This window comes from Alnus glutinosa, chromosome 9, assembly GCF_958979055.1.
Source record: "Alnus glutinosa chromosome 9, dhAlnGlut1.1, whole genome shotgun sequence".
Classification (NCBI taxonomy): Eukaryota; Viridiplantae; Streptophyta; class Magnoliopsida; order Fagales; family Betulaceae; genus Alnus; species Alnus glutinosa.
This window is the reverse complement of record NC_084894.1, coordinates 4,276,876-4,303,809: the sequence shown is the minus strand read 5'-3', so window position 1 is coordinate 4,303,809 and position 26,934 is coordinate 4,276,876. Positions and strand designations below refer to the sequence as shown.

At 36.5% G+C, this 26,934-nt stretch overlaps 3 protein-coding genes across 7 annotated transcripts; 2 read left to right on the top strand and 1 right to left on the bottom strand.

The window, feature by feature from the left end:
- Positions 1-277: 277 nt before the first annotated feature.
- On the top strand, positions 278-3,281 carry LOC133877726 (protein FAR-RED IMPAIRED RESPONSE 1-like). Its single transcript, XM_062316108.1, has 5 exons — positions 278-293; positions 391-1,119; positions 1,246-2,609; positions 2,703-2,816; positions 3,186-3,281. The coding sequence occupies exons 1-5, from the start codon at positions 278-280 to the stop codon at positions 3,279-3,281; spliced, it is 2,319 nt and encodes a 772-aa protein (XP_062172092.1).
- Positions 3,282-9,790: 6,509 nt separating this feature from the next.
- Positions 9,791-22,784, top strand: LOC133878216 (uncharacterized). Of its 5 annotated transcripts, XM_062316750.1 has the most exons (9): positions 9,791-10,011; positions 12,913-13,020; positions 13,117-13,498; positions 13,589-13,776; positions 18,492-18,571; positions 20,016-20,474; positions 20,584-20,670; positions 20,885-21,018; positions 22,306-22,784. In XM_062316750.1, the coding sequence occupies exons 1-9, from the start codon at positions 10,005-10,007 to the stop codon at positions 22,388-22,390; spliced, it is 1,530 nt and encodes a 509-aa protein (XP_062172734.1). In that variant the 5' UTR covers positions 9,791-10,004; the 3' UTR covers positions 22,391-22,784. The 5 variants fall into 5 exon arrangements, with proteins under 5 accessions (XP_062172734.1, XP_062172735.1, XP_062172732.1 ...); XM_062316748.1 differs by having other exon boundaries at positions 9,792-10,011; positions 12,919-13,020; positions 13,117-13,776; XM_062316747.1 differs by having other exon boundaries at positions 9,792-10,011; positions 13,117-13,776.
- Positions 22,785-23,609: 825 nt separating this feature from the next.
- Positions 23,610-24,107, bottom strand: LOC133877725 (E3 ubiquitin-protein ligase EL5-like). Its single transcript, XM_062316107.1, has one exon. It carries the CDS (start codon positions 24,105-24,107, stop codon positions 23,610-23,612), a length of 498 nt encoding a protein of 165 aa, XP_062172091.1.
- Between the last annotated feature and the right edge of the window lie 2,827 nt (positions 24,108-26,934).

Here is a 26,934-nt window from a genome sequence, read left to right as displayed (position 1 = left end):
TGTTAGAAAAATGGATTGGAAAAGTAATTCTTAGAAACAATTTGGAGTAATTATGTTGCATTTTCTGTAACATTGAAATTAGGAACCAATTTGTGCTGTGTTTGAATTGGGGCTACTATGTGGTGAACTAAATGAACTAAATGATAATGCATTGATATGAATCTTTATTTGTTACAGAAATTTTTAAATGGATTTATCACAATTGGACTTGATTTCACAACACGAAGATGATTGTTCATTGACACAGATTGAACTTGATGATGTTGTGCCCATTGAAATGGACCCTCAAAATGGTATGTTGGACACTTCATGCTTACCTTTAATTTTTGTAACATAATAAATGTTATTATTTATAGTTGGGTTCTTTACACCATATTTATTTATTTATAGATGGAAATGAAATTGTTGCTAATGACCAATTGAATGATGGTGTGGATAATTGTCGGTCCAAGGCCAAGCTCATAGATGGAGATAAAGTTGTTGAGGAGCCTAAGAGCGGTATGCTATTTGGCTCCATAGAGGAAGTCGTTGACTATTATAGGAATTATGGAAAGCAAGCGGGCTTTGGTGTGACACAAAAGAAGAAGAAAAAGAATGAAAATGGAGATGTACACTACATCAGTCTGACATGTGCTCGCGGAGGCAAAGCATTATCCAGTTCAAGTAATAACCTGTGCAAGGCTAGCAAAACAAGCAAAACGGGGTGTCAGGCTACTTTGAATGCAACGTTAGTGGATACATCGTGGTATGTGACAAATGTAAATCTAGGGCATAATCACGACTTAAGCCCAGGTAAAGCGAGATACTTTCGGTGCAACAAGAAGTTGGATCCTACTACGAAGAGAAAGCTTGATATAGATGATAGAGCTGGAATCCGCACCAATAAAATTTATAACGCACTAGCCGTTGAAGCGGGGGGTTATGAGAATCTTACATTTGGAGAGAGAGAGTGTCGCAATTATATTGCGAACTCAAGACGCCTTCGCCTTGGTACAGGAGGTGCCGCAGCACTTCGTGACTATTTCAATAGAATGCGGAAAGTAAATGATGATTTTTATTTTGATATAGATGTGGATGATGAGTGTAGGCTGAGAAATGTTTTTTGGGCTGATGCACGAAGTAGGGCATCATATGAAGATTTTGGTGATGTGGTTACATTTGACACAACATACTTAACCAACAAATACGAAATGCCATTTGCTCCTTTTGTGGGAGTAAACCATCATGGTCAATCAATTCTTTTAGGGGCGGCATTAATTTCAAGTGAGGATACGGAGTCATTTGTTTGGTTGTTTGAGGCATGGTTGAAATGCATGAAGGGCCGTGCGCCAAGGGCAATTATTACAGATCAAGATAGGGCCATGAAAAATGCTATTAAGAAGGTGTTTCCGAATGCTCTTCATAGATTTTGTTTATGGCATATACTGAAAAAACTTCCGGAAAAGTTTGGATCACATTCACAATACTATGCCATTAAGAGTGCCATAAGAAATTGTATGTATAATTCTCATACATGTGACGAGTTTGATGCATGTTGGCAGAGTATGCTTGAGTGTTATAATCTAGAGGAGAATGCATGGCTGCGTGGTTTATACAGTGAAAGGACTTTTTGGGTACCAACATATTTGAATGATGTATTTTGGGCCGGCATGACTACCACACAACGTAGTGAGAGTATGAATGCCTTTTTTGATGGTTATGTGCAATCGTCCACCTCATTGAAGGAATTTGTGGATCAATACGATAACGCTTTGCGCAGGAAGGTTGAGGTTGAGAATGTTGCTGATTTCGATTCCTTCAATACCACCATTTCATGTGTGAGCCATTGGCCCTTTGAGAAGCAATTCCAAAAAATTTACACCCATGCAAAGTTTAGAGAAGTTCAGAAGGAGATTTCATCGATTATGTATTGTGGTTCTTCTCTTTTAAAAAGTGAATGTGGAATTCGTACCTATCAGGTGATCGAACAGGTAGAAATTAATGAATCCTATAGGAAAAAAATCGTTTTTAATGTTTGCTACAATGGCCATGTATGTGAAATGAATTGTAGTTGCCGTTTGTTTGAATCAAGAGGAATTTTGTGCAAACATGCCATATCCGTGTTGACTGCATTTGAAGATGTGGATTTGTTGCCCGAAAAGTATTTTCTAAATCGATGGAGGAAGGATTTGAAGCGGCCATATAAGTTAATCAAGAGTAGTTATGATCCTTTGAGTGGCAACCCTACTGCAGATCGATATGCTGAACTGAGCAACAATGTGCTGAAGTTGGCCGCTATTGCAGCACCAAACGTGGACCATTGCATGGAATTGCAAAAGTATGTTGATATGCTAATTAAGAAATTTAGCGGTCCAAGCTGTGAACAAAGTCAACCTTCCCAATCACTCCCAAGTGCAAAAGATCTCCCAAGTGCACCTATGATCGATAATGGAGCCATGGATTGTATGGAGGTGGAGGTGTGTAGTCCTCTTGTGGCTCGAACTAAAGGCGCGCGACCATCAATCAGAAAAGTGTCTGTGGTTGAAAAAGTGGTGAGAAAAAAGTCGTCAAAAGGAGGAAATAAGAAACAGAGCAACGCAAATCCCGAGCAGCGAAGGAAAAGAAAGAAGGTATTCAACTATTCAAAAGTCGTTGTATGTGTACTTGTTCATTTGTAATTTTAATATTAATTTTAACATTTTTGAATATTTTATTTTTTGAAGACATGCCAAAGATCGCTAGTAGATGAACTGGACACAAGTGAAGATCAGTTGCTTTTTTCAACTGATGTGCAGCATGACCAAGTGATTGAAACACAACATAGTGTACTTACACAGGTACTGAAAGGAGGGAAAAAAAAGTTCATATACGTGCATTTGATTCATACATGTTGACGAATAGTTTAATTTCATATATATTAATCGTTCGATGTATTTGTTCCAGACGTTTGGGAATTCACAATCGTCATGTATTTTCGAAGGAGATTCTATATACTTGTCGTAAGTGGTAAGGTCTCTTTGATTAAAAAAGTATATCACATTCTCTGACTAGGAAACTGTTTCCCATTATATTCTTTTCCTGCTTACCCATGTTGGTAGCACATTATTACAGGATGAACATTGTACAGAGGCCTTGCATTGTAGTTGAATGGATTCATGGTGTTTAGTTGTCGTGTTATATTCAAATTTTTCTGTTGGACTTGTAAGGTTAAGACTGCTCAACTTTTTGTTGATACTTTGCATATCCCAAATTTGAAATTTTACAAGTTTGGACTTGCAAATTTTATGAGACCATGCATCTGAGTAGGCCTGAAGTTCTTTATAATTACATTCATATTTTCTATAATTGACTTCTGAGCTTGAATTGCCCTTGGCACGGGTTCTCTGAGTCAATTGCCACAGGAGCACGGGTCACTTGCAAATTATGAAGGATGTTATATATTTCTTAGCTTGTAACACTGATTTTGTCCTTTTAAATGTGTAGGAGCTGTTGGTTACTTGGGCTCTAATTTGTTTGTGAGGAGGATCTACATAAACATCAAGTGTGACTAGGAAGGAAGGAGTCTTGTTTTCGGATGTTATATGTTATAGATTATTCTGTTATTTGTTATAGCTGTAAGTTGTTTTTTGATGTAATTGATATTGAGCCATGTAATCTTTTACTGCTCTTGGCTTTACTTTATGGTATGGTCAATGGCTAAGAGGTACACTTGATTAGTGCTTGGTGCCATTTTAAAGAACTGGTATAGTTTGCTCTGCGATCTAACTGGATGCTGAAGTTTTGATCTAGTTGAGTCCTTTCTCAATTATTGGAATGACTCTGATCACTAACTAGATTCAGCTATAACTTTGTGGGTGGTGTTGTTTTATTTGTAGTATCATTGTTATTCTCATTCTAAGTTTATGTACTTGTGCTGACTCTGTCATTTAGTTGCTTTTGAATGTGGAGGTAATTTGATGAGAATGTGTTCTTGCATGCTTTTATTTTGGGTGTAACTTGGGGTAAAACTATGCTTATTCAGCTGTTACTATTATTGATGCTGTCATTTCTGAATGTGTGATGTTGTCTCATAGCTTCATGGTGTGACCGAGTGGATGTGGTGATTTAGCTGTAGGCTAATTTGTGTTTCGCCATGTTGTTCTTCTTTATACCATGGCTTTGGTAGTGGTATTAGTGGATCTTTGATGATTTGGTTGTTGCAGTGCCTCACTACCCTTTACGCAATTCTTTATGATGTCTATGCCTAAAATATAAGTTGAAGTGCTGTGACTATTAGGCATACTTGTTTCAAATGTGTATCTCACTGTACAAGTTGATGACCTCTTCTTTTTCTTTACAAGTCTGTTGGTCTTAAGCTTGTTCCTTTTTGTTGTGTATTTTGCATAACCATGTTGAGTTTAAGGCTTTGAGGTATGACCTTTTTATTTCTATGCACCTAATGGCCCATACTTTTCTGTTTTTATCGTGCCAGACTGTGAATTGTGAAACCTGTGCACAAGCACAAATTCTAGAAATGGTATTGGTGATTACCTCTCATGTACCCATAACCAATGCCAATCAGTTGGTAACTCCTATCAAATTGCAAATCACTGTCCAGAAGGGAGAAGCCATTCTTAAATTATTTGGATTCCTTTTGCTGCCTGTGGATCTTTACTTCTCTCTGTTTTCTTTCCTGAGCTTGAATTATTTGGATTCCTTTATTTTGTTTTTTTGACCGTTGGCTTATATGAGGCGGCTATACAACCAAACCTTTGGCTATGTATGAGTGGGGAGTGGGGAGTTGGGACAGATTAAAAAACTTGGATCAATGTGAATCATGATTTCCTATTGTTGTATGGTTTCTTGGGCATTGTGACCTCTTGACTTTTGGCAACTACTCAAATTTATTTAGACAGATAAGTTTCATAGCATCTCTCACAAAATTACTATGAAACAAATAATTTCCTTCTATGGTGATTTTGGTTAATAGTTGGAGATCGATGACAGGTGTATGGCCAGACATGAAAGCCTTGAAAAGAGCCAATCAAAATCCTAGGGTACACCGCCTGTAGGTAGAATATGCCTAAAACACAGAGCAAACACTAGCTAGATACCAAAATCCCAATTATTATGTTCCAGCATAGTTCTATCAAACAAGATCATAAAGCCACTGAATTTTCATCATTGTCAAGAAACGTGGGATATCGTTGCATGCACCACCAAGGGCCCGCCATACCATATTTGGGTTACAAGCAAGACACTGCCCCATGTAGCAACTAGAATTATTCGTGACTCCGAAGAATGAAGGGTTGACCAAACCAAGTAAACAGCATTCAAAAATGCATGATTAAGGATAAAAGCTGGATTAAGGTGTGCTTACAGCAAGCAACATTTAAAAGTAGATTAACTAGAAACAAAAGGTAGCAGAATTATTTAGAACAAGCAGAGTATAACATCAGAGACATAGATAACACCAAAACCAACCATTCCTTACCATAGATAACACCAAAACCAACCATTCATTAACATTAACAATTAAGTTTAACATACATTTAGGATATTCATACAAACAGAAAAAAGTCTCTTACAACTAAATTGTTTTCATAATTTCATTTTAACATCAAGTTAGTATGTCTAGGTTCACTATAACTACAAAAATAAAAGGCTAACAGCAAAATGACAACTAACAACAAAACACGAAACATCTTCTCGTTACGTTGCGCTAATTGTTCCTTACATTTTTTTTCAATCAATTCCTCAACTTTCTCCTCCATTTCTTTCAAATGTTGCACTAATTGTTCCTTGCATTTTTTTTTCAATTAATTCCTCAACTTTGTCATTGTCAGCTTGTCTTCTCTCCTCCATCTCTTTCAGATATTGCGCTAATCCCTTCTCGTATGCAGACATCTTCTTATCAGCCCATTCAAAAAAATCACAATCACCGGCTTTCTACATGAAAAAAACAAGGGTCAACAAAAATGTCATGAACTACTAACGACGAAATATAACACAAAGCTAATTTAAAAATATAACAAAAATTACCTTGTAGTTATTACATCCATACCACTTTTTAGCGGGATTGGATGTGGTCCAAGAGTACCTTAGACGTGCAGGAATTCCACACTTACATAACGGATGACCGCTTGACAAATCACTTGTTGTAGACATTTACTTGTGCCTAAATTCAGAAGCACATGACATGAGAATTTTCTATATATTGAATTGGGAGGCTAAATATATGTTACTCAAACAAGAAATATACAATCATAACCTTTAGATAAGTGACAAGCTCAGATTCCACCAAAATCCATCTAACATAATAAAAAGAAAAAAAATCCTCACATTCTACCAATCTTCTATGCATGCGGTTATTAACGAATAACTAGGAGGATCATTGCTATAAGAAAACATCTGTGAATGGTATGTATGGTTTTGGCTTACATGCATGACGTTTCCTATAAACATGACTCCGTGAAGTTTGAAAGTACCTAGGTCCTCCTTTGGTTGGTCTCTCACCCTAGTCAATTTAAATTTTCTGGCATGATCAAATTCCATGCTTTTAACAATAGACCGTTCTGTTGAGAATCGATGATATAGTGAACAAATCTTACCAATCAAAAGTGAAAGAAGAAAAAGATATAGTGAACAGATTGCATATATAAGATAGGTGCTTGAATTTATAAAGTATTTGCTTATGTAACTTCCCAAGAAACAGCAGCATTTTCCACTATAGGCATTAACCACACATGTTATCACCTTTCTATTGCATGTAGGGCCGTATATGAATTGTAGATGTAGTTGTCTGCCTATTTATTTGTATTATCTGCTAGGTTGTTTCTCTTTCAGTTGAGTGGGAAAAAACTTTGTTTGTAGCTAAAAAAAATTTCGTTATGCAGAGGCCATATCTTGCTTAGATCAGGCAGTAAATCTGTTTTGTGATTTGGTGAATTTGGAATTTTTTTTTTCCTTGCACAGGAAATTGCTGAATTGTACGAGTCCGAACACAACATTGAGCAGGCTATTGTTTACTTTGAAAAGTCAGCCGAATCAGTGCAAGCATAGAAGATTGGTAGAGTCAAGAATGGAAGGAGTGAATGCCGGCCAATGAAAAATATAGAACCAAAAAAATAAATAAATAAATTAAATGCTAAGAAGAAAGAAGATGGAAAGTCTCTTTCAAAATATAAGACTTAAATTAAGTCCGATTATTGCACGTCCAACGTTCCTTAAGTGATAAGTCCAACGTTCAAGACATCAAATAATATAAATAGACATGATTCTCAAACCATCTAAATATACAACTTATTAAAAACAATCAAAGATGTACATTTTTTTTTTAGAATCTATACAATATTCAAAAGTCACCATTTGATCTTTATGAAGAAAGATGAAGTCTCTCTAAAACTAAATGATGGACAATGTGGTAGTCAACATTTAGTCATTTAAGCAAATGAGAATTCAAAGGATTGAGTTTTCCCTCTTCCCTGATTATCTAGCAAAAGGATTAATCTTCCATTACTCTTGATTAGCAAAAGGATTAATCTTCCATTACTTTTGATTAGTTAAAATTATTGCTTTTTGTATGGCAAAGTAGAATTGATTTCTTGGAATATTTGTTACATGTTAGTTTTATAATTAAATTATTTGATTTCATAATTGAGTTGAATTAACTTTCCAAGAGGCCAGATTTGAAGAAGAGCAGAGAGGAGGGTCAAATCTATGATTTGAGAAACAAATCCTATTGGTTCTATTTTTGGATATATATGAAGCTTCAAAGACTGAAGAAGAAGAGAAGGTGCATAGAATCGCTCAAAATGACATGTATCAAGCAAATCCCAAGGCTAATGTGGGGGTTACTACTATGGTCTAAGCTTATGGGTCAGGGAAAGAGTGAGCAATTCTTGTGAACTCTCATGGGTATGAAATTCTTGCCGACTATTTTGATTGAAGTGGACTCTTTGATTTTTCTGTTTGAATTTTTATATGGAGATTTATGGAGGACTTTGCTTTGACAGAGAGTCTGTTCATTTAGAAACTAATTTCAACCCTTCCTTTGAGTATTATTGTTCAAAATGTCTATGGTACATTATGATGCCACTATATTATGAATTGATGGGTATTGTAATAGATTCTTCCTAATATAAGTGGTATTGTAATAAGTAAACCGGAAACCCAATAGCAAAAAACCACAAATCACAGCAAAGAACTAAAGCGACTCTGAAAATAACTGAAAAAACGCAAAAATGGGGGAGATCGGTACCAGAGCCAGAAATGGGTCGTCGGAGGTGGAGAACGAATGGTTTAGCTAGTCGCCGCTGGAACTGGAAGAACGACGGAGTTGGGTCGTGCGTTGAGAACGATGGTGCCGGGTCGTGCGTTGAGAACGGCGGTGGCGGGTCGTTCTGGGCCGGAAATGGGTCGCCGGAACCCTAAGTTTTGGCCGGAGGTGGAGAACGACGGAACCACGGTGGAGAACGAATGGTCGAATGGTCGCCGCCGGAACTGGAACAACGACGGAGTTGGGTCGTTCTGGGCCGGAAATGGGTCGATGGAACCCTAAGTTTTGGCCGGAGGTGGAGAACGGTGCTGGGCTCGGAACGGTGGCGGGCAGAACGACGGTGCTGGGCTCGGAACGGTGGCGGGCAGAACGACGGTGCTGGGCGGGCTCGGAACGGTGGAACGACGGTGCTGGAGAGAGGGAGGGAAAATTTGGGGGGAAGCTCGGGGAAGAAAAGTGCGAAAATGAGAAAGACGAGCAGGTTTTGTTTTCAAAATTTAATTTTTTTTTTATTTTTTTTATTTTATTTTTTTTTATAAAAAATCAAAAAATAAAAATAAAAACTGACGTGGCCCTTTCCAACGTGGAAAGGGCCGGGCAGGGGCCGGCAGGATGGCCCCTGCCTATCATTACTCCCACATAACTAACATATCCCTGACACGTATTTATTAAGATCCACGTTTGTGCCCCATCAGATTTCTCCTATCCGCCACAAATCGCCTGGTTATTTTCCCCCAAAAAGCTTAAAAAGTGAATAATTAAAATAATAAATAAAAAAAAAAAGTTTTAACTATTTTGACTAATAAAATTTGTTGAGCTTATTGTTAAAAAAAAAAAAAAAAGGGTGGCAGTGACGGGTCATTTTTTAACTAGCTCACTGTACATGCCTACTTTCTACGTGTAAAAGATCGGAGTATTTTTTTTTTATTTTTTTTTTTTGAGTAAAAGACCAAGTTGAATGGAACAGTAAACATTATTTGAAACTGAATGATAAATTTACAATTTTGTACATCTCAATAATTTTTTTAAAAAAGCAATCATTATATATATAGGACATACATGTAAAAAAAACATATTCAATGGTTAGTTAAAAAAAAAATGTACAAAAGTTGAAAACATAAATGGTATATTGTTGATGATTACATTAATTTTTTTTCATCAAAAGATTACTAAAGATTGATTTTTTTTTTTTTTTTTCAAAGCTGGTTTGTTTGAACAAAAAACATTGAAGAAAAATAAAGAAAAAAAAAAAGAAGAAAGAAGAAAAAAAGAAAAAGAGAACTTGAAGATGATAATGTTTTTAGAAGGTTTTTTATTATTATTATTTGTTATGATGTGATATAAATATGAAAATAGTTTTATGTATTGAGTTATTTGTTATTGTTTTTAATTTTTTTTTGTTAAAAAGTAAAAAGTAGTTTTAAAAAAATTAACTCAGTTTATTAATTTTTTTTTTTCAATATATAATTATAATATGGCTTTTTAATTGAAGTATAAAATATGTGAAAGTGCAAGGACATATATGAGTTTAATCAACTCAGAGGAGAACTTTCTCTCATTTTATGTAAAAAGAAAAAAAAAGAAAAAAAAAAAGATGTTATTGAAATACCAAGTAGAAACCCAAATCCAAACAGAAATGGAAACGAATTCAAAATAGGTCCCTACCATTCAAAAAGATGTTAATGGGTTTTGCCTTTTGAGCCAACGGAATCCAGAACTTCTAGAGAGAGAGAGAGAGAGAGAAGGAATCAGCAGGACGTCGCACACCATGGAAGGTAATCTGTTTTTTTTTTTTTTTTCTCAATCTGAAATCATATCAACGTTTTGGGTTTCCATTTCTGATTGATTTTTGTGAATTGCTTTGGGGGGTTTTCTTTTTCTGTATTAGAATGTCTAATTGAATTCCGGGAAATTGAACACTTTGCATGAACAGGCAAATTGTTGCAATGATGGAGGTAATGCCCAGGATGTGAATTTGGGAAGCTTTACATTTTTTTTGCTGCTTGCTTTCCCTTCTGGCCTCTTGGTCCCTACCAGTTGATGGAGAATTTTCGTGTCTTTTGTTTCCTACATTTTGTTGGAACCAAATGGGGCATTAGTTTGTCTTCCTCTTTTGTTTTTTTTTTTTTTTTGTTTTCTTTTTCTTTTTAATTTCCTTTCACAATGACCTTGAGTTTGATGGGTTTTTTCTCGATTTCCGATTAAAATTATTGATAACTATCTTCTGGAAATTTTGTTCTTTGGAATGCTTTGATCTTAATGGTGCTTGTTTGGTTGTGTTTAAGATGGTTATTTCTCGTTCTCGTTAACCGTTTACAAGTAAACATTGAATGCACTGTAAAAATAATAAACTGAAAGATTTTTTCCATTTGCTTGGAGTGTTTATTTTGCTTCAATTGTAAATCGTCTTTTGAAGGCAGTCGATGTGGTCTTGTCAAATGTTTGATTGTGAAGTGTTAAATCAGGCATGATCATAGATTACGAACCCCATTTTTGGACTGTATGGTATGATTTATTGAAGATCTGTTTGGAGTTTGGAAGTGTTATACAGGAATGGAGGAACCTGGTTACATAGTTGAGTTATGGAAGAGTTAGCTTAGTGTGCCAGTATAACATAAACTTTGGGAAGCGAACATACTTATTCAAGCATAAGATTAAGACGACAATGGTATTATAAAATAAATGTCAAGATTAATTATTATAGTTAAAACGCTTGTAAGAGTTTGCTGTGATGCATCTGATTGTGACCTACATGCATGCAGTGGAACACATGATTTTGCATGTAATTTATGAATATTATTACTTTCAACAAACAAAATAAAATGAAGAGAAAATAAGTTGATGTAACCACAATGGTAAGCAAAGTGAGAGACAAGTTTACAAGTACCTTGAAGTACGGTGCTGCTACATGCCTATGCTTGCATATTAGTATACAGATTGAGTTTTTGGTATTAGGACCAAAAGGTTTGATGAAACATTTTATTTATTGGTCGCCAATTTGTAAACTTCACTACTTAGTCGTGAGCAAAGGGAGAAACTCTGACAATGTTATTCTCTTGTTGCTGAAAGCACTCTATTTGATATCCACTTATGGTTTGATTGAAGGAAGGGAGTTTTTGGCAAATAAAAGTTTCTCAAAGTTGTATATGGAGTTGGCGAAAGATGTTGAAGTTGAGAGGGGAAGCTAGGAAATCTTTAAAGTTTGAAGTAGGAGAGGAAGAGATATCCATTTATGGTTTGATTAGTGGCATCTGGATGGGGTGCTTTATGAAAAGTATGGCTACTGAGTGGTGTATGATGCACATAGCAAAATGGAAGCTAGATTGTCTACTGTCATCAGAGAAGGGAAGTGGAACTAGAGGCCAGCTCATTGTGAGGAATTGGTTGAAATACAGAGTGGGCTATCTTTGGTGGAAATAGGAAAGAAGGATGTGCCGAAATGGGTGACTGAAAAATCAGGAAAATATACAAGTTCAGAGACATGGGAGGCGCTGAGAGAGAAGCAGGTGCAGGTGGTTTGGTGGAAGTTAATTTGGTTTCCCCCAGCTATACCAAAACCTGCTTTTATCTTGTGGTTGGTCATAAAGGATGCATTGACAACAGGGGATAGACTTTTGAAATGGGGATATCAAGGGGACGTCCATTGTATTTTCTGCAGACATGGAATAGAGGACCGTGATCATTTGTTCTTTCAATGCAGTTACAGTAGTAGGATTTGGAAAGGAGCTATGAGTATAAGTGACATGGTGTATCCACCAATGAGCTAGGAAGTTGTGCTTGCTGAGGGAGTGCAGCAATGTAGAAAAAAGAGTTTGAAAGCAAATGTCTACAGGCTGGTGCTTGGTTCAACTGTGTATAATATATGGAGAAACCGGAATGAATTGAAGCATGGAACTCAGCACAAGACGGATGAACAAATTCTATGCAGAGAATTAAATGGGAAGTTAGAGCTTGGATAGTGGGGAAGGGGAAATTTCGTAAAACTATGGGAAATGAGGGGATATGCTGCAACTGGGGAATTGATAAGGGAATTCTAGTGTTATTTTGTGATGTTTTTGTAATTGTAAGAAGGGATAGTTGCTGTCAAATGTAAATCAATACTAGAGAGATAGATAGTTTGATAAGGAGTGTGAGGAAGGAAGATACTGGTAGAGTATCAAGTTTTAACCTGGTTGCTGATGTGTTTGTAAAGGGAATTGTTTTGTTTGATATAAAAAATTACTCATTCATCCAAAAAAAAAAAAAATGAAAGCACTCCATTTGACGTTACAGAAAGTCCATGAAGTTTCCTAGAATAACTTCTGTATCTCATAAGGCAGAGGACTTATGTCCCATGAAGAGAAAAGAGAGGAAGGGGGGAGGCGGGGGTATGGGTGGGGAGGCCAAACAGAAATATTAGTGGCTTTTTCTTTTTCTTTTTTTCTTTTTTCTTTCTTTTTCTTTTTCTTTTTTTAAAAAAATGGCTGAGTAACTAAGAGAATTTATGACATTTATCTCTTCGTTTACATGGAAAGTACTTAAATTGATGTGTTCTTCTTTCCACTTATGAAATGCTCTACCATGAGATTTTCTTTTTACAAATTAATCTAGTGGCTGATAGGGCAATAAATATTTCCAGATCATGGTTATTGTTCTCATTTCTAAGGTTTCTCAATTACTTTTCTATTGATGCTTAGAATCAGGTGGAGCGCAATCTGAAGAGAACAGAGTTTCTTTGGAGAAGGATAAGAAAAGAAGGCTCAAGACACCTGCCCAGGTTATGGCTCTGGAGAAGTTTTACAATGGTATGATTACTTCTCTTGTCATATTTTATCTTAGGCTTCTTGCTAAATGCCAAGTTCTTTATTTTTCTAAAGGATTTTGTCTTTGACTTCTCTTAGAGCATAAATACCCTACAGAAGATATGAAGTGCCAACTTGCTGAGCGGATAGGGTTGACAGAAAAGCAAATATCTGGATGGTTTTGCCACAGAAGATTAAAAGACAAAAGATTGTTGAGAGATGAAGCTTGTGCTAGTGGACGGCAAGATCATTCAAGTGGTGTTATTCAGGATCGTGGCAGTGGGCTTGGACAGGATTCATGTGGAAGCACGAAACATGGGGATTATAGGAATATTGATCCAAGGGAAGTTGAAAGTCGAAGGCTCTATCGCAATGATGTTCAGGCCGCAGGCCTCACCTATGAGCATAGGACTCACCATACAGAAACTGTTAATGACACTGATAAAACATCTTCAGAAAGTAGCTCATCTTCGCAAGACAGGTTGTTTTCCCAAACTGAGGATCCATATGATATGGAAAATTCTAGATACATAACAACTAATGGAGTTATTGCGCCGATAAATGCTAACAGTGCAAAACTCATGGGATATAAGCCATCAGGATACTTGAAAGTGAAGGGTGAACTTGAAAATGCTGCTATTACTGCTGTTAAGAGGCAACTGGGGAGGCATTATCGAGAGGATGGTCCACCACTTGGTGTGGAATTTCAGCCACTTCCTCCTGGTGCATTTGAGTCCCCAACTAGGAATCCAATCGATGGTAAGTCATAACATGTATTTCCATGCTAAAATAGCTTTTTTAAATGAAGTTTTTATGCAATTGTTCCTGCAGGAGGGGAATTTCTTATTGTTGTTGCCTAGATCTTATTGCTTAAATTCGTATTTTCTTGCATATTTTTCATCATTTCATTTATTTTTTTATTTTTGTGTTTGAGAAAAGATTATTAGTCTTTTTATTTATTTATTTATTTTTTCTATATTGAGGAATTGGATTTCACATTCTCTTTTTTTATTTGTAGGCAAATGATAATTGGGTCAACATAAAGATTATCAGTATTTATAGTGTATTCGCGTGCGTTTGAGTTTAATACGTAGAGGGTGCATTGGCTTTGGATTTTAGATGATGTAGATACTGCAGGGTTTAAATAAGATTATTTGGAAAAAAAAAAAAATAGTTAAAACATGGGTTTTGTGACAGTTTGACAGCTTGAAAGATCAGTGTTGCTTTATTATGATAATTTTTAATTTGTTCTATATGGTAGGTTCTCACGTACAGTTTACCTAATCCCAGCAGTCACGTGATGGAGTAGCATAGATGTGGGTGTCTTGAGCTTGATCTACCACCTTTGAACTTTAAACCTAAAGTTTATAATATAAACTCTTAAAGATAATTACTTTTCTAATAATTTCAAATGTTCATAACCAGTGGAATAATAGAAATGAATGTCTTGCATGTGAATGCAAAGTTTTGAAGATTTGGCTGGGAGAGGGAGGCTGAAGGAAAAAGCAATATATGTAGAAGCTCTAATTCTGATTCTAAGTATTTGAGTTATTTTCTTAAACTGGTGTTATTACAACTTTTTTTTGTTTAGTTATCTTCCATAGAATGCACCAGCACTTTGTTGGATAAAAACTTCTAGGTTTGTGTCTCTCTAGCCTATTTCTACTGCAATCTTGCAAAACTTTCATGTTGTTTGCTTCATTACTGGCGATGGAATTAATATGGTTTAGTCTTTGTAGTAGATGACTGTTTTGTACCATGGAGACCTCTCACCATTTGAGTTGTTTCTGTTCGTCACAAGTTGCATATTAAATTTGATTTTGAATCTTAAAGTTTATCTTGTGATTTTCCATTCTGAAGTTTTGTGCTACCCCTTCTAGTTTGAAGCATTTGGAGCCATTGACTAGTACTTACCTCTGGCATATTCATCTTGATCTTAGTAGTTAGGATTTGATTGCAGAGGAGAGGCCATTATCCGAAGAAGAAAAGTCCAAGAGAGAAGAATTTTCTAGAAATTTAGAGCGGCATGTTTTTCTTGAAGAAGTGAGTTGGAGACAGAAGTCTAGGGCTTTGTGGTTAAAAGAGGGTGATGGCAATACTAAATTTTTTCACCGGCTGGCTAACTCACATAGAAGACATAATACGATTGAGGCTCTAGTGGTGGATGGACAATTGACTGATTATAGGACAGTTATCCAAGATCACATTGTGGAATTCTATAAGAAGCTATATAGTGAGCAATATTAGTGGAGACCAAGGGTGGATGATTTATCTTTTCTCTCCATTGATGAAGAGGATAGAATATGGATGGAACGTGAGTTTGAGGAAGATGAAATTTGGGCGGTTATACAAAATTTCAAAGGAGATAAGGCTCCTGGGCCTGATGGTTTCACTATGGCATTTTTTCAGAAGTGTTGGGAGATCTTGAAGATTGATATTATCGCGGTGCTAAAGGAGTTTCAAACTAGTGGAAAGTTCGAGAAGAGCCTTAACGCTACTTTTGTGTCGCTGATTCCAAAGAAGGCCGGAGCGGTGGATATCAGAGATTTTCAACCTATCAGTTTAATAGGTGGAATGTACAAAATCATCTCAAAGGTCCTGGCAAATAGGTTGAAGGCGGTATTGGGGAAGGTTGTCTCTCATTATCAAACTGCTTTTATCAAGGGGAGGCAAATATTGGATTCTGTTTTGGTCGCCAATGAATGCGTGGATAGCAGGATTCGATCTGGAACTTCGGGCATTATTTGTAAGTTGGATTTGGAGAAGGCGTATGATCATGTAAGTTGGGAGTTTCTGCTTTATGTTTTGAAGAGATGTGGTTTTGGGGAGAGATGGCGTGGCTGGATTGCTCATTGTATTTCCACTGTTTGTTTTTTCATAAATATCAATGGGTCGCCTTCAGGGTTTTTCCGTAGCTCACGGGGTCTTCGACAAGGGGATCCTTTGTCTCCGCTTCTGTTTGTGTTGGTGATGGAGGCTTTCAGTCGGATGATAGATGCGACGGTGGATAGTGGGCGCCTAGTGGGGTTCTCAGTGGGATCGAGCACGCACGATGCTATGATGGGTTCCCATTTATTATTTGCAGATGATACGTTGATCTTCTGTGATCCTATTACTGACCAAATCCGAGATTTGAGGTGTTTGTTGCTTTGTTTTGAAGCAGCTTCGGGCTTGAGAATTAATTTGTCTAAATTTGAGATGGTTCCGATAGGTGAGGTAGGGGATGTGGAGGAATTGGCTAGTATTCTTGGGTGTGGTGTGGCCTCCCTTCCGATAAAATATTTGGGTCTTCCGTTGGGTGCTAAGTATAAAGACGCTCATATGTGGAATAGCATTATTGAGAAGATGGAAGCTAGATTAGCGGGGTGGAAAAGGTTGTGTTTATCTAAAGGTGGGAGGTTAACGTTGATCAATAGCACTCTTTCAAGTTTACCTACGTATTTTCTTTCTCTTTTCCCTATTCCAGTGGGGGTGGCTAATCGTTTGGAAAAACTTCAGAGAGATTTCCTGTGGGGCGGTATTGGAAATGAATTTAAATTTCATTTGGTTAATTGGCATACGATTTGTTCTTCTAAGGTCTCGGGGGGGCTAGGAGTGAGAAATATGGTTATGTTCAATAAAGCCTTGATGGGTAAATGGTTATGGAGATATGCTTTGGAGAGGGATGCTCTTTGGAGGAAGGTGGTGGACTTCAAATATGGAAGTATGAGGGGTGGTTGGTGCTCTAAGGAGGTTGGGGGTTCTTATGGGTTTGGAGTTTGGAAGAGTATTAGGAGGGGATGGGATGCTTTTGCAAATCATGTGAGATATGAGATAGGGAATGGTTCGAAAGTTCTGTTTTGGCATGATGTGTGGTGTGGGGAGATTCCTTTGAAGACTCTTTTTCCTTAATTGTTTCTCATTGCTAGAGGCAAGGATGCTTGGGTGGAGGAGAATATGCAAAGAGAAAATGGCACAATTCTATGGAATATTTTGTTTTCTCTCCCAGTTCATGATTGGGAGGTCGAAGTGGTTAGTAGATTTTTTTAGATGTTGTACACTCATAAAATTAGAAGTGAGGGAGAAGATAAAATGTGTTGGAATCCAGTGCAAAAGAAATCATTTGAGGTAAAGTCTTACTATAAGGTTTTATCTAGTCCTATTCAGTCTTACTTTCCGTGGAAAAGTATTTGGAAAGTTAAGGTCCCCCCGAGAGTGGCTTTCTTTGTCTGGACAGCAACGTTAGGAAAAATTTTAACTTTGGATAATTTACGAAAGAGAAACATTATTGTGATGGAATGGTGCTTTATGTGTAAGAGTTCTGGAGAGTCCATTGACCATTTGTTTTTGCATTGTATGGTGGCTACAGAATTGTGGAGGACGATTCTTCAAATGTTTGGGGTGGAGTGGGTAATGCCGCGGTCGGTGAAAGATATGTTGGGGAGTTGGAGGGGGCAAAAGGGTAATCAGACACTGATACCGATTTGGCGCATGGCTCCATTGTGTTTGATGTGGTGTGTTTGGAGGGAACGAAATGCACGCTGTTTTGAAGATTGTGAGATTGATTTGATGAACTTGAAGAGAATGATGTTACAAACGATGTTTATGTGGAGAGAAAATTTTCAGTTTATACATGAGTGTTCTTTTTTTGAATTTATAGATAGGTGCTCTCTTTTTTCTTTGAATTAGGGGCTTTTTGTATACGTCCTGTGTACTATGGGTTGCGCCCCTTTGCGCCTCTTGAATATACTTATAAAAAAAAAAGATTCAGAAACAATAATTTTTACATATAATAGTCATCAGGTGAACACCGAGTGTGAGAGGTTATAATTGATTTTTTTTTTTTTTTTTTGATTTACTTAAAATAAGTGAGAGAAATCAAATCTTGATTTTTATATGAATTAAAGTACCTAGTTTCAAGTATTCACCTCTTCTTTGGTAATTCCATGACACATTTTTTTGCTTGGCTGCTGCCTCTGTGGTCCTCCTTTTCTCCCATTTATTTGCTAATTTTTATTTTTATCAAGTTGATGAAGAAAAGAATGTTGTTGGAGCGGTATGATTCTGTAGAAGATTTTGATCTTAGAGAGATGGAGGCTGGCAAGAAAATGAGGAAAGTAGTTTGAAATGAGTAGTTGTTTAGAGAGAGGGAGAAAGAGAGAGAGAGAGATGATGATGATGAAGGTGTAAGAGGTAGTGGGGAGAAGTTATTTTTGATTATCTGAAGCATCTTTAATTAAATTATCAAATTATAATTGTAAATTTAAACTGTCGCAGTTTATGGATCAAAATGGGAATTTTTTTTTTTTTTTTTTTAAATTCAAAACTGTTTGAGAGTTCTCTTTATCAATAGAGATGTATATTGTATATATCTATTATCTACGTGCATTACATTGGCGTGGTTTTTTTTTTTTTTTTTTTCTCAACTTCCATGGGAAAACTTCTTTCATCAGAGGTTTGGAGTCTTATGTCTCATTTTATGTGTGCTTTTGCAGAACCATACTTTGCTGGGAATTCTTCTCTTCCCCATTCTCCAGACATCTCTGGAGTGGAAAGGCAACCCAGTCTCAGCAATGTAAGTGGTTTTTCTGATTCTTTCTTTCATGTATTGACAGATTTAGTAAGTTGAAATATGTTTTTACATAATTCTTTTTGTCTCATGACTGTGATGGAGGGTGAAAAGAATACTGGAAGAGGTTTTTAATCTGTTAATATAATCATTTAAACTCATTATGACAAGGAACAAACTGGATCAAAATTGATATCAAGTCTGAAAGTCCATGTTGTATATCTTTAAGGGGTGTGTCAAACGCTGCAATTTGTCATCTTTGATAAGTGCTCGTGGATTTTGTGACTTTATGTTTAGGTTTAGGCAGAGAAGATGGACTATAATGGTTCTGGGGCATGGGTGCCTTTCATGCAACTGTTAAAGATTACAGAAATTATGTATTTAGGGACCGTTTTGCATTTTACTATCATAATGAATTTCTGGAATTTGTGATACGTATCAAGGTTTTATATTATGATCTTTGTCGAACTCAACTCACTATGTAGGTGTTATTCTTCCGTTCCCTTTTTTTTTTTGCAGGTTGGGGGGAGGAGGAAGCATTGACCACTTTTTCTTATTTTTTTTTTCCTTTCTTCTTAAAATACCCATTTTTCTGAAAAAAATAAAATAAAAATTAATTAATTAAAAAAAAGGGGAATTCTGGTTTTTCAATGGTCAAAAGTGAGGGTATTTTGGGAAGAATTTCGTCAAAGTGAACACACATGACCACTTTCCCATTCATTTTAACGTCTGATGTTGATGGTAGGGCTTTTTGTGTAAAACAATGGTAGTTGGACGTATCAAAGTGTCACACTTAGTAGTTCAAAGGCGCATATGAAAAATGTGTGGTAGATCGGGGGATTTAAGTATATTTACCCCATAAATAAAATCAGTGCTGAGCAATCTTTTTTTTCTGAAAAAAAAAATTAATTAAAAATAAAAAACGGAAATTCTGGTTTTTCAATGGTCAAAAGTGAGGGTATTTTGGGAAGAATCTTGTCAAAGTGAACACACATGACCACTTTCCCGTTCATTTTAACGTCTGATGTTGACGGTAGGGCTTTTTTGTAAAACAATGGTAGTTTGACGTATCAAAGTATCACACTTAGAAGTTTAAAGGCGCATATGAAAAATGTGTAGTAGATCAGGGGACTTAAGTATATTTTTCCCATGAATAAAATCAGTGCTGAGCAATCTTTTTCAATTCTTTGGTATTGAACTGACCTACAGATTTATTAGAATTGTGGATGTTTGAAAGCTCTTAACAGCAGATCCCAGACCTGCTCTTTTGCCTTACTTATTATACTTAAATTCATGGAAGCCCGATAAAATCTGCTCTAAAGACTATGCATCAATTTAAGCGTGAATTGCACTAGTGATTCTATTAATATTAGTTTTTTTTTTTTTTTTTTTTTGTAACAATTTTATCAACTTCTGTGATAATATTTTGCCCTTTACCCTGCCCTTGCAGAGATATGAGGTGTACAATTCCAAGGTGAGTTCACAGGATTTATGTATGGAAGGGGCAATCTGTAGCAGTATGCATGGGTCTGATTATCAGGATAAGTTGTCTCATTACCAATTAGAACAGAAGTCAACTGTTCTGAACCATATCAAACCTTTTGGTAAGAGGAACTCTTCTTCAGATCCGTATGAAGATTCTGCTGGAGAAACCTCTGTTTACAATAGCAAGAGGAATCAAAGAATGGGATCTAAGCATGGTGTTGAAGGGATGAGGATTGATTCTGTAACCAGCCATCATGGTCGCTGCGATGGGAAAATTGAAAGCAAGTTGCACGAGTATGATAATGTCAGTCCCAACATCGTCCAAAGGAGTGAATTATTTAAATCTCAGCCCTCTAATTTGATATGTAATCTCTATGGGTCTCTTGATACAGAAGAGAGAGGGCTATCTACAAGGATGAAAAAGGTCTACTTTCTAGTTTGGACCTTTCTACTAATTTGCTGTATTATTTAACAACTTGGTGTTGATTGAAAGTACTTTGCTTAAGATTATATTGTTTTGTGCATATGTGCAGGTGGGGAAAGTTACTGGAAAATGGAAGGGTATAAAAGAATGCGGTAACCAAGTTAAATTAAAGATGCATCCAGTAAATGAAATGACAGTGAGTTGGAGCTTTGGTCAATTTTTTTTTTTATAATTTATTTTTTTGATAATAATTTATTTTTTTTATATTTTAAATGACATTATGATTCATATATAAAATACATGCCTTACAGAAAAAATATATGAATGTGCATCAGTATGTATGTATGTATGTATGCATAACCTACAGAGACTTATGTATATACATACATATGTGTGTACATGCAGTGCAGTGTTTTGCCTTGCTATTTATTCCCCCTTTAACATTGAAGGTTGCAAAACAAGGAAGACCTAATCTTCCTCGGCAAGACTATGTGACAAAAGCAACATTCACTGAAATGCCGACATGGAAATATCAGAGCAAAAGGTTGGTATAAATTCCTGCTTATGGTTGTTATCTCTACCTCTAAATTAGCATGCATGCTTCCTCACTTGTTTATGTATTTGCATGTACATGTGTGTCCCTTTTTGTTCTTGGTAAGACTTGATCCCATCCCTTGCTCCTTGAACCAAAGCCCTAGTGGCATGTGTGATTTATACATTATCTTCATGTATATCCTTTGAGACATGCCTTTATATGTGTAAATTTTTTGGTTGGGACTTGCTTTGCTCATTGATTTATCATATAAACGTCTCGAAGAATTACATTATGACCATTGTCCCATATCAAAGGAAAAAAGAAAAGAAAAAGAGCCCAGCTCTTAATCTGTTTTACGGTAGCAATATAGTTTTGAACTCAACATGTACTACGGTTTACGGAAAGGTATTTTGGTATTTTACAATACTATCTTGCTGAACTAAATGGGGTATTTATAGTGATTCTATCATTTTACTTTCTTACTACCACATCAGCCTAGTGAGATGGAGGTGTAATAGATAGCACTACTCAAACTTTAAATGCCAGCACTTTAAGCCTCTCCCCCTAAATCTGTCAATTTGGGAGGGGTTGAATGTGGAATCTAAATCTACCATCGAAGTATCTCAAAAGTGAAAAGCCCCAAAATTCCCAAAATCTAATTAATCCTTTAATTAATAGATTCTGTCACCAGCCAATAAGAGTTTAAGTACAATATAACAAGTATATTAGAATTTAGGTCCATTACCATTGTAACATCTGACATAAAATAAGTCTACTCACTTGGCTCTGACATTTTACATCTTGAGAGGCATATCCTAGTAGTCTTGCATATTTGCTTGTTTATTCAGTAGAGAATGGAATTCTGAAATTGGAAGGTTTTGGTTCACTTAGGGGAAAGGTATCACTGTGATTAGGATGTTAACTGCCACATAATGGAAGTTTTTGCATGATGAGATGAATGAGAATTGAACGAATTGGAAATTCTAGAGGGGTGACCTCCCAATCAAAAAGATCAATTGCAATTATTTTTTTTTTTCTTTTTTCCAATTTTCTTTTCTTCTTTATTCTTTTTGGTTGAACTTTTATATTGTCGTTTTGGAGAATTGGATTGCACCTAATATCATCTTTTTTCGATTCTGTATACATGGTGAACTTTCCATTGCCATTTTTTGACATGTTTACATCCTTTACCTTTCCTTTTTTTTTTCTTTTTTTTTTCTTTTTTTTTTTTTTTTTTATTTCGGATCGAGCTCCACACAGCTAATTATTTCTTTCTGCATTATACATATCATCTAGATCTGTCATGGAAATGCCATCTAGCTTTAGTGAGGATGAAACTGCAGAAACCAGCTCCTCGCTGGAATTAGGAGCCAGTAGTTGATGGATGGCAGAGAGCTTTAGGGTTCTCAAAGCTAAGGGCATGTACAGTTCAATGGAGAATCACTTTCCCTTTGTTCCATGGGAAGCAACATGTAACATTATTGTCATCAGCATCAAAATTCCGGTCAATTCTGGCTACCAATTTCTTTTACATTTGCCGTGCTCACCTGTTTATATATGTAGAAAGAATTGCCTTTTAATTTAATTTTTACATTATTGTCATCTGCCTGAATCCGCTAACGATCAAGGTGTGAAAAACAAAGATCAAATATATATCTGTTTTTTTTTTTTGTTAAAATGAGGCAGCGTTTTCTGCCTCTGGATTTGGCTTGCTTTGATTTATTCATTAGAAGATTCAGCCTTTCTAATTCTGCTCTTCTTTTCTCCTTCCCCCCTCCCCCACTAATTAATTTTGGCTGTTTCGTGATCTATTGTGAACATGTTTTATATATATAATGAGTAATGTTTCTTACACAACTTTAACAACTTTTTTTAAAGATTATTCATTGAATATTTAGGGCTCACATGTAGGAAAACAAATTCAATGGTTGATCATAAATAAAAAAAAATAAAAAAAAAAGGTAATTAAAGTTGTTCAAAGTTTATTTTAGAGTTGTACAAAAAACATTACTCTTAGTTCTAAGAGTCCTGTCAGATTTGAACAAGCCACTTCTACTCGAGCAGTGCTACGATTCCGAAAATTTTGCTACACTCAAGTATTACCCCTTCTACTCATTCCACAATAAGAAGATGCATATGTTAATCTCATCATTACCTAGTATTTCTGAATGTATATATCAATCATCCATAGCAACCAACCCAGTAGTTTCTATCATTGCTGCCAATTCTTTTCTTTTTTTTCTTTTTCTAAATAAATAATGGAAAAACCCAACTCAATGCGTGTGTCACTTTTTTACTATTGGGGGCCAAATACTGTCGTTTTCGGTGACTCCTTTCTTGGACCATGTGCCAAAAAAATTATTGTTTCTAATCATTTATTTGGCTTATTTTCATAGATAGTAATTTGCCATTACTATCTACCTACTACTCTTTTTGTATTTTCCTGTCTTTTATTAATGAAATTTTGCATGCCCAAAAAAAAAAAAATTAATATATACCAACTATTTTCTGTTTATACCAGCTGATTCAAACCTAATATGTAAACTGTAAAAAATAAAAAATAACAATTATCCTTTTTTTTTTCTTTTTCCTGATGATCTTCATATGTTCAGTTTGAACTCTCTGACTTGCATCTGGTACCTGCACAAGGGACACGTGGCCTTTTCCCTCAGCCACTTCAAAGCGCAATCTGAATGGAACTTGTGCATGCACCCAAGCAACATTCTTCCTTCATCCCCTGCCTCCATCTCTTCTTGACAAACCCCACAAACCGCCCCATCTTCCTCTATCGCCACCTCCTCCGTCCCGGCAAACACGGGGTCGACAGTCTTGGCCAAGATCCCCCCTAGCCTTCTCATCACCTCGAGCTCCACCTCCGTCATCACCGCCTCGAACTTCCGCCCCGTTTCCCGCGCTCGCGACAGGGCCAGCTCTTCTGTCATGGCGTCCAACTTAATGCCTTCCAGTTCCACCGCATCCAACTTCCCTGAATACCTCCGAGGGTCGTATGAACCGTCGTACGTCGAGTAACGGCCCCAGTTCCTCAGCCTGTCCAGCAGCTCCGCCCTCCATATAGCTATTTGAAGCTCATCAACCATGGCTAGCTAGCTCTACAGCTTGCTTTACGTATCGTAAAAGAAATAAAGAAGACGAAGGTTTCGAGGGGTTTTGGTGTTTGGAAAGCTAGGCGAAGAACATATATATATATATAAGGATCTGTAAACCGACTTCTGTTCGGAGAACTTTTGAAGATAGAAGTCGGTGACCGATGGTCCTGGCCGGATACTTAGAATTTGATCGAACTCTTGTATATATATTATCTCACGCGTTTAGACACCGTGTTGAAAGTTATTGATCACGTGGATCGATGCTCTGGTAGTGGGGCCAATTTGTTGGAAAAGCAAGAGCTGAGACCGACGGTCAAGATTCATGCATCCATAATCATCTACTTTACGTAGTTCATGCATGTGATTGGGCTAGAGAGACTGACAGGGCCTTATATATAGACAACGTACGTTTGAATGATCAAGATTGGCGTGCGCAGGAAAACGTGTTTGGTTTTTTTGGCGAGACATGAGAAAAAAGTGTGTAGAAGAAGAATGTTTCATAATAAAAACATCAGTTGATCGCATACCAAATCTTAAAGAGAGAGAGAGAGTCAAACACAAAGTGTCTTATTCGGATTTAGAAAATTAAAAGTACTCGCTTCATACTCTGATGCTTAAGTTAGTATTAATTACAAAAGATAATTAATAAGTTTAAAGAATTTGTAATAGAAAAATGTTTTGCTAGAATGGTGCTTAGTTGCTTACATCATGAGTAAGTCCACTCCCCTCTCTTTTATGGGAGTTGTGATAGAGGGAGGACCTTGAACCGGCCCCCCTCCTCTCTTTAATAATAAAAAAATGCAATTGTATTGAAAAAAGACAAAATAATGAATAGTAAAAGTACACTTTTTTGAATAAATTTGTATATTTTATTGTAAAGGGGAGGAGGGGGCTGGTTAAAGGTCCCCCTCTATCACAACCCCTTTTATGGAGTGTTTTCCTGCCCTAGTTTGTTAGATATGAGGTCTTTGAGATAACTGATTTGGTTTCGTGGCCCCCACTCAGTTGTGCAAATGTCCCTTAGTCCCGGATAATAAAAGGGCGTTAGAAGTCTAGCTGTTCAAATATTGCAGACATGTCGTCTCTCTATTGGTTGTGCACCTGTCCATATGAACTTGGTTGGATTCGATAGATCCATAGGGCTTATTATAAATGGGTCTGCTTTGGGCTAACCGTGTGGGCCGAGGAAGCTCGCTTTTAGGGGGTTTATTATTGGATTCACCAATAATTTGTTAATAATGTTACATGTTACCAAAAAGAGTTAGATTCGAATTTAAGACACCAGTTATAAGTATTATGCTAAATTATTACTTAATTAAAAAAAATAATGAATTTAATTATTTAATTAATATTTTAGCAAAGATTAACCATATATATAAATAAGAAGTGTGTACGTATCAAAAATATAAACAAAAGTATCTTTATAAATATAACATTTCTTCATCAAAAATCAACAATAGGGCCCCCCGTGAAAATATAAATTCAATGGGTTTGGGTTGGGTTCTTCAATTAAGTTAGATATATATACCATGGCTTTCATGCGTTTTTTTAACTTTTCCATGGGATTGATTATGAAAATTTATTAATGATTTCAGTTGGAACAAAGTGGATTAGAATTGTTGTCATGATTTATTATTATTGTTGTTGTTGTTGTTGTTGTTGTTGGTATAGTTTTCAGTATGGTATGAATCAGCAAGTTCCTCGATGTTCTTTACGCTTCTCAAGACTTCTGCAAAATGAGCAAACCTAAGGGATCCTTCCAGGGGTCCTCTCTAATGCCTAAGTTAGCTTCTATTAAAAATAATATGTTTAATCTCCAAAAATTCAGTCTGCGTTTATACTTGGGGTATGGGCCTATTTATAGGCAAAGAGGTGGAGTTTAACCTGGATTAGGATTCCTGCTCTTTGTTAATCTATAATTGTTGTTACAGTTCTAATTGGATTTTAATCATTTATTTGACTTCTGATATGATTTGACCCTCAGTCCTATCCCAATTCTACCGATAATAGGACTACTGTTCAAACTATACTTGGACTAAGAGTCCTATCCCGATTCTACCGGGATAACTAATACCTAATTTATCAGGAATAGCTGCTAAGTGTCTATCTCTCGGGATTGGACTTCCCGGGAATCCTGCTGTCTCCTCCTTGGGTTGAACTGAGTAGAATTTATTCCAAACAGTTACCCCCTAATTCTCTTATCCGAAGCCTGCTCGAATAATGGGAATTCTATGTCTTGCAAAACGCGAGCCCTGGCTCCTTCTTACAATGCCCCTTTCGATGTCTGAAAAACTGAAACCTAAAAAACCAAAGGGTTAAATCCGACCCCCCTAGTACCTTATTGTTTTTCCTTAAGGTTTTTCCCTTAAGGTTTTTTCCCTGTCTCCTGGAATGGTTGCCTCCTGAAAAACTTGCTATCCTGCAAAATTCGAGGGTTAAATCCGACCCCCCCTAGTACCTTATTGTTTTTCCTTAAGGTTTTTTCCTTAAGGTTTTTTCCCTGTCTTCTGGAATGGTTGCCTCATGAAAACCTGCTATCCTGCAAAATCCGAGGGTTAAATCCTACCCCCTATGCTTCCTTGTTTTCTCTACAAGGTTGTCTCCGTGACTCTTGAGTAGCTTCCTTGTACCTGTAAATCTGCAAAACCAAGACCTGTACACCGAGGGTTACTTGAAAACCGAGGGTTGTCTCTCTTCCTTGTTTTTTGTCCCATAGTTGTTTCCCTGTCTCTCGGGATAGGACTACCAAGGAGTCTTGCTTGCTGAAAACCTGTAAAACTGAGGTTGAAATCCGACCCCCCATTACTCCTGACTCCCG